This window comes from Ailuropoda melanoleuca, chromosome 10 (assembly GCF_002007445.2).
Source record: "Ailuropoda melanoleuca isolate Jingjing chromosome 10, ASM200744v2, whole genome shotgun sequence".
NCBI classification, from domain to species: domain Eukaryota; kingdom Metazoa; phylum Chordata; class Mammalia; order Carnivora; family Ursidae; genus Ailuropoda; species Ailuropoda melanoleuca.
The window spans coordinates 15,904,024-15,915,306 of NC_048227.1; the positions used below are offsets into that span (position 1 = coordinate 15,904,024).

Here is an 11,283-nt window from a genome sequence, read left to right on the forward strand (position 1 = left end):
AGGGGGCCGGAGGGGGCGGGGGGGGCCGCCGGCGCCGGGCATGGGAGCGGAGGCTGCGCCGCCGCACGGCGCCCTCCCCGTCGCTGCTGCTGCTGCTGCTGCTCTCCGAGGACTCCGACTCCTCCTCCTCCTCCTCCTCCTCCCCCTCCTCTTGCTGCTGCTGCTGCTGCTTCGGCTCCTCGGCCTCAGCCACCACCACCTCGGGGGCCTCCAGGACCTCATCCGCTGGGGAGCTGAAGAGGGCCGCAGGGGCAGGAACTGGCTCCAGGGGCCGGGGGGCCGGCGTGGAGGGTGGCGGCTTGACGGCCAAGGCGTAGTTGTGCTCCAGGAGGATGTGGCTGAGCAGGGGGCCCGGGCGGTCGGCCTCGTCCGATGTCTCTGTGGCCTCCGAGTCGTCGCCAGGAGGCAGGGCAGCCAGCCCACGACGGGCCGGGGTCAGGGCCAGGTCGGCCAGCACCGCCAGGTCCACTTCCGTCCCTGGCTCGGCTTCCTCCTCCTCAGTAGAACGGCCTCGGCCCCCAGCCCGGCTCCGACCTCCTCGGGACACGTCCTCAGGCCAACTCTTGACCAGAGACGCATGGTCCAGGGGCAGGTTTCGAATGGTCCGCTCCACGGCCCGGGGGACTTTGCGGGAGACGGGGCCAGGAGACTTGGTCTGTGGTGGGGCGGCCGGGGGAGGCTCCGGCGCCGGCGCCTCCTCCAGAGCAGAGAAGGAGACAGTTTTCCGGCGTTTCTTGGGTGGGGGCAGCAGGGGTATAGGAGAGGAGGGGCGCTCATCGGGGCAGGGCGCAGGGGCCGGGGGCCCCGCCGGCGGCTCCGCGGGCGGCTGGGGCATGCTGGGAGGCGGTTCCTCCGTGGAACCTGGGGAAGGAAGCATGCAGGGAAAAGGAGAGGGTCAGCAACTCAAGCCAATGTCACCAGAGGCGATTCCTCGCGGGCAGGCGCTGGCCAGCCCCGCTGGGGAGTCCACACCCAGGCTGCCCGCTCTCCTCCGCTTCGGGCAGACACCTGGGCTCGCTCAGCCAACAGGGCTGCCTCATACCGGCACGCGCGAGGTCCTCGGCACCGCGGGCCCCGTCGGCAGGAGGACATTCCGCACCCGCTTGTCCATATACCTGACAAACGTTCACTGAGCACCCACTGAGTCAGGCGTGGGGAAAACGAGTCGAGCAGACACCTCCAAAACCCTCACAGAGCTTACAGTCCAATGGGGACAACGGCAGGAAACAACATACAGCCCGAACCGTGGAGAGTCGGGACAGGGGCTCTAGAGAAACAAATGCTTAGGCTCTAACCTTTTTACCAAGACTGGTGGTGACTGAATTGTGTCCAAGGACTAGGCACACAGGCCAAGACAATTTCTGCCAGTCACACGGCATGATGGGGACATGGTTAGCCCTCTCTAAATTCAAGTATCTGTTATTTCAACTACGAACAATGTTCTCTGCTTAGTGATGTGAAAAAGACACAATGTAAGCAGCTGAATCTTTGTATTAAAATATGGCATAAAATTCGTATCCTCCCCAGGACCTGCCAGATAGCAGGACGGTTTGCCAAAGTGGGGAGGGTTTGAGAAGACTCTCCTAAAGAAGTTGAGGGTGAAGCTGAGACCCCAAGGATGGGGGATGGCCTGGGGTGGGGACACCCTGTCTCGAGCCAGTGGTGCCATCTCTCCCAAGTCCCCCAGACGGGAAGCACATCGTCCCTCTGCTGGGATCCCCAAGTCTGCTGCTGAGTGTGGGGGTCTGAAAACAGCTCAAGATAGACAACGCCTCATCCCGGGGGCAGACCCTGTCTTGCGGGCTGACCCTCTGCACTCCTAGGTTTCGGCCACTGGAACAGGCACGGCCTTTCAGACCTGCCTCTCCCCTCCTGCCTACTGGGACAGCTCACATGCAGCTTTGAGCCCCAGCTCCATGCCAACTTTGTGAAGGCTACCCTAACTTTTTGAGACTCTGGTAGTAACTTCCTCTCAGAACCAGAAGGCCGGTGGTTCCCAAGCGCCAGGCTTGGGGCGGCAGCAGCAGACTGAGAACTAATACTTCACACCAAGCATCCGTTAACGGCTCATTTCACTCCTCACCACCAGCCCGTGAGGTGGGTACTATTATTAAACCCAGCTTACAGATAAGGAAACGGAGGCAGAGAGAGGTTTGTAACTGGCCCAAGGTCACACAGCTCACAAATGCCAGAAGAAGATCTGGACCCCAGGCAGCCTGGGCTGAATTCCGAGCTCCCTTCAACCGCCCCGTGCAGCTGCGGCCATCCCGCAGTGAGACCCGTGGTTTCACGTCCGGCTCCAGCACCCCCAGAGCTACAGGGCAGCCAGCTCCGGGCCTGACCCGAGCAGGGAGTGATCAACCTGTGTCCACGACCTTAACAGATGTTCCCCTGCCGGGCACCCCGAGCAAGGCCTCAGCCTGCTCTCTCCTGAGCCTCTGGACAGCACTTGGAATCTCAGCCAGCAGTGAGCCACACTCTGGAGCTGGTGAGGCCCGGGTGCTCAGCCCAGGCCCTCCAGTTTCTCCAAATTTCCTTGTTTCTTCTCCTCCCCTCTGCTGTTCTGGGGCAGCCCTGCCTCTGACCCATCATCCCAACCTAGCCACCGTGCTCTCTGGAAGCCTGACTCTTGAGCAGAACGAATTCCCCACCGGGCTCAGCTTCTTCACACAGATTTCTCTTTTGCTTCCTGTTCTGAAAGTAACCTGGCCATGCCTTTCATTTAGGGAGACAAGTTTTGGGGGTACCTGCCCAGTCTATACAACTCCCAGAAGCCAAGGTTTCTACAACGTGACCTGCCCCACTCCCTGCCTCCAGCCAACATTAGCTGATGACTACCCGACCCAAGCCAGGCCAATCAGAAACTTCCCTGAGAAAAAGGATCTAAAACAGGAGTGGGCTTCTCCGTAGGGGTGGAAACCCGTCTGTAAGACAGAGGAATGAATCAGACCAAAAGACAGGAGAATGGCAAATGCCAAGGCTTCCAGGTCCCATCTTTGGGTTTTACCAGACAAGCCCTCTCTTGCCATCAGGCCACATACCCTCTACCCAGCCGCATCCTTGGAACTCGAACATCCCCACTATTCTCCAAAAACCAAGGGACCTGCCTTAACCTTCCTGTCCTCTCAACTCTGCCATCACCTCAGGGACTGTTCACCCCATTCTCCCTTCTCCAGTGCCTTCCTTCACTCATTCCCAGCTAGCCTTCCCCGCTCACACAGACCTCAGTAACCCCCAGAACGGCCCGACCGAGGACCCTTACCCTCAGCCTCTGACGCTTGCACTCTGATCACAATTCCCCAGGTCCTTTCAGTTTACCCCACCGCACCTGTTCCATTTCCCACCTTCTAGCTCCCCCTAACCTGTCACCCTCCTCCTAAGTGAGCCGCTTTCCTTCCTGTGCCTGCACGCAGGGCCCTCACTCTGTCTTCTCCTTCCACAGCACTTTCCACAGCCGGCAGCCACCACCGCCACCTGGAGACCCCCAACCCTGACTCTGCCCAACCACCTGCATCATCTCCTTCACCCCTGACTCCCAGTCTCAGCCAGGCATCTGAGTCGCGAGCCCGGTCCATTTTCATCCTCATTCCCCAGGGCTCCTCCTCTACCCATCCCCCGTGCTCAGAAAATGCCTTTCCTTCATACTGCAGAGTGAAACGGGGTCCTCGGGCATGAAAGCCCACATCTCTCTGCCTCCCCAGTTATGGGTGCACGTGCGTCAGGCCTAGAGGCCACCCGCCCACCCCCACAGGCGCTGCGCTCTCTCCTGGCCCATCTACCTGACCCCTTCCTGCCCTGAATCTACATGCTTAAGTCTTACCTTTTTAGTTTTCGAACTACTAACCCTCGACCAACCCTGCATTTTCTCGTCTCTCCGATCCCAGCTGGGTGACCTCAAGCATCTTACTAAGCCCCAAATTCCTCATCGGGAAAAAGGGAGGAACAGGGATAGCGTGCGGCCTGCATGAGGAAACAAATTTGTAGTGTGCTAGGCCACGAGCCTGGCACACAGGAAGCACTCAAGAAACGTTAACTAATACCACTCATCACGGCCTTTCGAGACTCTTCTTCACAGGAGTTGTCTACCGTTCTAGAAGACTGGTTATCTCTGTCACCTGCCCTCACTCCTCTAACACCCCGTAATTTGGCTCCAGTCTGACCCACTCTACTGAAAGTGATAAGGTCACCAGTGACCCCCCAACTGCCAAATCCAACAGAAGCTCCTCCCATCTCACAGCCTCTCCTTCGGCCTGCTGATACACACCACTCCCTCCTTTGGAAAACCAAGCTGCCACGTTTCCTTCCCATCTCGCCGACAGCTCCTACCAGGCCTCCTCCGGCTCCCCTTGGCCCACCGATCTCTCACAGGACTGCAAGGCGCTGGCCCCTTCTCCTGTTCCATGCGTTGGTCTAGGGCGTGTAAGCACACTCACACCCACACCTGCACTACCCAAGTATGTACCTCGTTGCCAGCCCACTGTTCTCTCCAGACCTTCAGACCTAGTGATCCAACTGCCTGCTGGATACTTCTTCCCTGGAGGCCCCAGAGGCATACCAAAGTCAACCCCAGGTAGCACGTGAGCTTTCCTCCTAATGCCAGTTCTCCCGGTCTTCCCTTTCCTGGGGAGTTGTTTAACCAAGTGGTTCGCCTCCTCAATTGCTCTCAAATCCTCATCCCCACTTCTACTCCGTGCACCTCACTGTAACCAACCCTGCTTTGGTTCCTGCCCTTCACTTACCTGCATCCCTTCAAACCCTCACAGGGGTCACCCCACCTCCCTCCTCTCCTCTTCCAAACCCCCCCTTCCTACCAGGATGATCTTTCTGGTGAAATGCAAAACTGGCCATGCCCCACTCTCTCTACCTGCCCTACTGAGAGTGATGCCCTCTGATCACCAGCTTTTTTCCTATCGCTGAACTCAGGAAAGGCTGGAGAGGCGTCTTAGGATTGATGAGGGCCTCGACTCCTCTCGTGAGGTCTGCCCCAGAGCAAAGTGCAACAGCGCTGGGACGTCTTCATGTGGTCATTGCTCATCTCAGACCACAGATTCTCAGTAACATCAGAGAGACATGTGTGGAAGGCCACATGCATTTACGAAGCCTATCTTGAAAACTGACTTATGAATGCCATCCTAAGAACACCCTACTCCAGGTTACTGCCATTGTTGGCCTTACTTACTGCAATAGCTCCTAGCCTCCCCACACCATCTCTGGCCCGTCTCCAAGCTCTCTCTGCACTGCATCTTTTCAAAACACGAGTAAGATCATGGCACTCCTCTGACGGCATTTCCGCTGCCCTCAAGATAAAGACCAAATTCCTAATGGGGCCGACTCCTCTTGTACGGCCCAGTCCTTGCTCACCTCTCCAGTTTCAGCCTTCCAGCCTCCCCTCACTCCCCACCATCTGGAAGGTTTGTTTTATGTCTTCCAACATGCTGTTTCCTCTGTCCTCAGGGCCTTTGCACATGCTAATCAAGCCTGCTGCCTGCTATCCCTTGATTTCAGCCCAAGGATGCTTCCGCAGAAAAGACCAGCAAAGACATCCCCACAGATGTGCTTAGGTTCTCAGAGCACCCTGTACTTTTCTCTTACGGGGCTTCTCAGTTTGTCATCACAGATTTTCTGAGGTATTTATTACTCCACTAAACTGTCTCTCCCTATAGACCATAAGCTTCAGGAGGGTGAGAACAGGGCCTACCGTGCCTACCGCTGCACCCCCCGCAACTGCCACAAGTACAGATGACTCTAGAACAACACGGGTTTGAACTGTGCGGGGCCGCTTAGACACACGCTTTTTCTGAAAAATACTGTATAGCATTGTAAACATATCTTGCTTGTGATTTTGAAGATTTTTTTCTCTTGCTCTCTTGTAAGAATATAGTATGTGATACGCATAACGTACAGAAAACGTGTTAAGCGACTACTTACATCATCAGTAAGGCTTCTGGCCAATAGAAGGCTATTAACAGTTAAGTTTTTGGGGGTGTCCAGAGTTACAGGTATATTTTCAACTGCATAGGGAGTTGGTGCCCCAACCCCCGCCTCGTTCAAGAGTCAACCATACTCAGTAAACAAATACCCACTGCCCGAATGAACGGCTCACTCAGAAAGATAAGTTACGTATACGTGCCATAAAATAACAATCGAATGTACAAATCCACAAGGCAAGGCAAAGGTACAATAGAACTCCTGAGCCAATGCTGTTCACGGCTGTCTCCCACCCGTTTGTCCGTTTAATCACCTGCAAGTACACACGCCACATGAAGGCACGAGCTCAAGAAAAATCAACAGGAGGAACTTGTTAAACTGGGAATTTTCTCCTTAATTAACCGAGAAAGAGACCATTCTGGGACGGGCGGGAGGGGTGAGAGAGCCCACTGCTGTCCTTACTCGCCGTGCGCCCTGCTCCGGCTCCGCGAGCTGCTCCTGGCAGCACAGTCTGAATGCGGCCATAACTATCTCCAACGGAGGACCGACAGGACATGGTGACTTCTGTCCAACTTGTACGCTTTCAAACGAAGCCAAATACTGGTACGTCACTCATAAATGTGGACCCCACTATTCTCACAAACACAGACACACGCACACACACGAAGACCAAATCACCGGCTGGGCACCACCTACCTGCAGGTCTTGCTGGAGACTTCTCCTGCTCAGGGAGAGGCGTGACTGGGGAGCCCGCAACCCGCTCTGGCTCGGGCTCTTCCACGGGGGCTGGTGGGGGCGCGGGGACATCTCTGGGGGGAGGTGATGCGGAGGGTATGGTTGCTGGCCGCTCCTCTTCCTCTTCCTCTTCCGAGGAGGACTCAGATGATGAGGAGGAGGAGGACGATGAGGACGACGAGGAGGACGACGAGGAGCTGGATGAGCTGCTGCTCTCGGAGTCCGACGTGCTATCATTTTCACCATCTGAGTCAGCATACAGAGAACATTTGGAGGACGAATCGCTTTCCCCGTCCTCGCCTGGAAATCCAGAAGGGGCAATCAGGCGAGGTGGGAACACCCCTCACTTGGTCAAGCCATGGGTCCATTCACTGCCTCGCTCCTATGGACAGGTCAGGCTCTGTGCCAGGGGCCGGGAAGTCCAACCCTCGAGGACCTGGATAAGCACACTATTTGTTCACAGTGAGACCAACTTCAGTTTGAAAGACCAGGGGAGCGTGGCAAAGGGAAGTCCTGGGTTCTGCCTGGAAGATGCAGTCAGGGGACGGCTCCCTGGGAGGGGAACGCTCAAGTCAAGAAGGACAAGTAGAAGTACAGTAGGAAGATACGAGGGCTAAACGGGGGTGTCAGAGGTGAAGGGAGATGGGAGACCTGAGACCGCTAAGCAGGCTTCTGTGACTACCGAAGCTTTTCCCAAGGTGGGTCTTAGAGAAGCTGCCAGGACAAGACTCCAAAAACATTCCAGGGTAAAATGAACTCTAGAAGGGTCATGTGCTCTATGCCTCTGGGAAACGGCAATATGTTGGAAGGACTTTACAAGAAGGTAAGAATTGTGAAGTGTCCGAGGAACCCAAGCAGATGAATTTAGACTAGACAGTGGTGGTGGCCTGGGATGAGTCTGGAGGATGGCAAGATGGAGCTGAACAGATAAACAGGAGCTAGGTTATAAATGGCCCAAAGTATCGGGCTGAGGAGTCATCCTCTAGAAAATAGGGAGCTAGAAACAGACTTTATGGAGGGAAGTCACAGGATCAGGTATGCGCTGGAGGCAAGAGAATTCCATCTGCACACTGGAAAATGGACTGGAATGGAGGCGGAAGGATGGAACCAAAGACAGGGCAATCAGTCAACACCACTGCAGAAGACTCTAAGTGAGAAAGACAGGCCGGCAGGAACCAAGAAGCCAACAAATCCCAGAAACGGTGAGGCAGTGAAACAGACAGAAAGCGGTGACCAAGTGGATGTGTGGCAGTCTCCTCGCTCAGAGCAGGTGACCCCGCCCTCTCCCTTCCCGAAAAAACAGGCTCTCAGATCATCATTCTCCCCATCTGGCCTCTGCTGAAATGGCACCTCTCAGAGGCGCTCCTTCTCCAAGAGATCTAGAACAGCCCATCTTTCCCCAGCTCCCCCACCCGTTATTCTCTACCCCAGTAACCTAGTTTCTCTTCTTTCAACTACATATCTCTGTCCAAGGTGCTACTATTTGTTTGTTTGCCAAGTCTCCTCTTCCCCTCCAACCGATCCCACGTTCCATAAAAGATGTGTCCCCAATACCTAGAACAGTGCCTGGTACAGAGTAGGGGCTCAACAGCTAGCTCTGAACAAATGAATGAGAAGCAAGGCTAAACCAGGAACCCCAGACTCAATGGATGTGGATGGACAAACAGTTGTTCAACTAAAGAGCAGAGCTGTGTCTGGTGATGGCAGTGGAGGGGAGGGGAGAAGAAAGGAAGGGGAAACACGGCTCGCCAGCCGGGCCTTCAAAGAGCAATGCTCAAAGGCAGAAAGGCACAGTCTGGTAGCATCGGGCGGCAGGAGAACTCAGACCCCTCATCTTGAGGGGCTGGGAAAGTAAGTTAATTCTGCTGGGCTGTCTTCAAGAGAGCATCGTGCGTCAGCACAGGAAGAAAGCAGAAGGGAGCGGTCTGGGTATTGGAGTTACTATTTACAATGGGCCAAGGGTTCCAGAAGATGGGGCTAAAAGACAGCTGCTTTTGGGAAGAGCAAAGGAGGCTGATATATCCAGCACGAAGTTTCTGTGGGCTAGAGAGCAGCAGCAGCAGCAGCAGCAAAGGGCTAGACAGGCAGCGGAACCCCTTCCTCCCCAAGCCAGAATTCTACCGTCCTGTCTGTACTTACCATCTGATGCCTCGGTCTCCTTCTTTGCAGTGTCCATGGCCTCCTCGCGTTCTTCATCTTCTTCATCTTCCTCGTCTTCCTCCTCATCCTTAAAGAAAAGGACAAATAGGGACTAACAAGAAAAATACAGTTGTCCTCCAGGAGGCACAGCTACCTGGGCTCTAGCCCAGAGAGGAGGGAGCTATGGGGACGGGAACTCAGGAGGTAGGCTCTTGGCAGGGAGTGGGTGCCATGGCCGCTCACCTTCTCAGAGGAGGACTCCTGGGATGCCTCCTCTCCCTCACTGTCCAGAGCAAAGGACTTGCGGTGCTTGCCCTGGGTCTTGCTTCGCTCTTCATCTCGCTTTGCGGGCTTGGTCCCCGGACGTCCGGGCTCTCCAGCCTCCTTGTCTCGTTCAGCATCTAGGCCCAGTTGCGTGGCAGTTAGGGCAATTTACCATCAGCAATAACAGTTCCCGTTCCCCTGGCCTGAAAGGATCTTTGCACACACCACTGATCTTCCTGACGGTCCGACCAGACCTCATTTTACAGAAAAGAAGCTGAAACTCAACAGAGAAACACAAAAACCCCAGAGCTACCTGGCATTTTCTATAGTTTAACCATACTGCACCCATTTAACCTTTCATCCTTTCCTGGGTCGGGTGGAAGAGGGAGCGGACTTGTTACACCTGCCCCAAGAAAATAGCACTAAGGCCAATGGGTCTCCAGGGAAGCCAATCAAACTCAATGAGGACATTTCCTAGCCATGTAAATCACCAACCAACAGCTCAGACCTAGGCAAGCTGGAAGGAAGGCTGGAGAAGAGCTTAAGCATTAGATGGGAAACCTGGGTACGCGGCCTGTTTAACCTTGAAACCCTAGAATTCTAGATATTGAAGTTACCGTTTCTATTTTACAGGGGAAATATGAAATACAGGAAACTTCAACCAGCACACCAGAGTAAGAGCCACAACTAGGACCCAGGGATAACCCTACCTTAAGCTTCTCACACCTCTCAGCGCTGCTTTATTTTAACTCCATACCGAAACCTCTACTTGGCCACTTGCCCCCAGACACCTTCCCTCTTTCTCGCCGCTTCCTGCGTTCCTATCAGAAGCTAGCACCCTTTCCCCCTTCTGCTCCCACCTGACCTCCCACTCACCATCTTCATCTTCCTCAGCTGGAGTGGAAGGACGGGGCCTCTTTTCCTCACTGGCCTCTGAAATTTCCGAAGGCTCTTTTCGCTTCACCTGGGGCATGGGAAGAGATAGGGCCTGTTTCAAACTCAAACCCTCACGGTTCCCAACCACCCCTACCTACCCCAAGGAAGGGAGGTCCCCACCCCGCCCTTTCCTCCTTATGAGGCAAGACCAGTTCTGGGTACCTTGAAAGAAGGCAGCCGCAGGGCCCCTCGCAGCCCCGACCCAAAGGCGAAGGCCTCGATGCCCGTGGTACCCCCACTCTTGGCCCAGTCTACGAGGGACAGCAGGCCCGGCTCTTTGAGTTTCGTCTTCTCTTTATCCTCCTCCTTGGCTTGCTGTTTGGCTGCGTTCTGGAATGGCTGCAGGCAGCAGGGGGACTGAGCCCCAGAACCCAGGCGCTCCCTCCTGCCTCCTGCCTGAGAACTACTCCCAGGTCCCAGGAATACAGAAATGCATCTACTCACTCCTCTATTTGACACAGATCTACGCCCCACCTCCCCAGCACCAGCCCCGGCACAGGCATTTTCTCCGAAGTCTGCTCATTTAGTCCACCCACCTTACAAAGCAGCTACTATTATTCCCATTCTACAAACGGAAACACTGAAGATCAAAACTCAGAGATTTAAAGGCCTTATAAGCCCGAAGTCTATCTACTTCCTCCAATGGAGTCCCGAGGTTTCCCCAGTCCCAGGCATTGCCCCTCACCTTGGCCTTCTCTTCTTTGCTCTCCCACCACTGGTCAAAGGCTCCAAAGGCCACATTCTCCACCATCTTGCGGTTGAGGTCTCGCTGCATGATGCTCTTCATCTCTTGGACAAGGGTGGCCAGCACACGTCCCACGGTGCCTGCTGATGGTAGGGCCTTGCCCTCTGCCGGCTCTGCTTCCTCCCTGGGAGGTAGCCTGGCCTCTTCTCCTGAGACTGAGGAGGAGGGCAGGGGCTCGGCTGCCATGGGCAAAGGCAGGTGGTAGGCCTCCCGGGAGTAGGCCCCTCGGCCTTCTTGCCCTTGTGTGTACAGGGCATAGGGTAAGCTGTAGGCTGCCTCTTGGGGGGGTGGGAACGGGAGGAAGCCCTCCCCAAAGGCTCCACTAGGGGGACCAGCTGAGGCAGCAGTCAATCCCTTGCCCTGCCGCAGCTGGTGAAGCCGAGTTAACATCTGCGTCTGCATCTGGAAGGACATGGGCATCCCTCCCCACTGAGCCCCAAGTCGATCCATGAGCTCTAGGGAGTTCACAAAGTCATAAATGTGGGGGGGTGGCGGAGGAGGTGGGGGGTACTCGGGGTGGTGGCCCATCAGGGCGC

At 55.5% G+C, this 11,283-nt stretch overlaps 1 protein-coding gene across 1 annotated transcript in view; it reads right to left on the reverse strand.

Moving 5' to 3' along the window:
• Positions 1-4: 4 nt before the first annotated feature.
• SETD1A (SET domain containing 1A, histone lysine methyltransferase) overlaps positions 5-11,283 on the reverse strand; it is a gene marked incomplete at its 3' end in the record, with an annotated part of 17,140 nt that continues 5,861 nt past the window's right edge. The window contains 8 exon segments of the mRNA XM_034669552.1: positions 5-861; positions 6,625-6,963; positions 8,803-8,890; positions 9,046-9,203; positions 9,943-10,030; positions 10,165-10,341; positions 10,688-11,264; positions 11,266-11,283. The exon segment at positions 11,266-11,283 is cut by the window's right edge and continues 75 nt beyond it. Coding sequence (XP_034525443.1) covers positions 5-861; positions 6,625-6,963; positions 8,803-8,890; positions 9,046-9,203; positions 9,943-10,030; positions 10,165-10,341; positions 10,688-11,264; positions 11,266-11,283 — 2,302 coding nt within the window.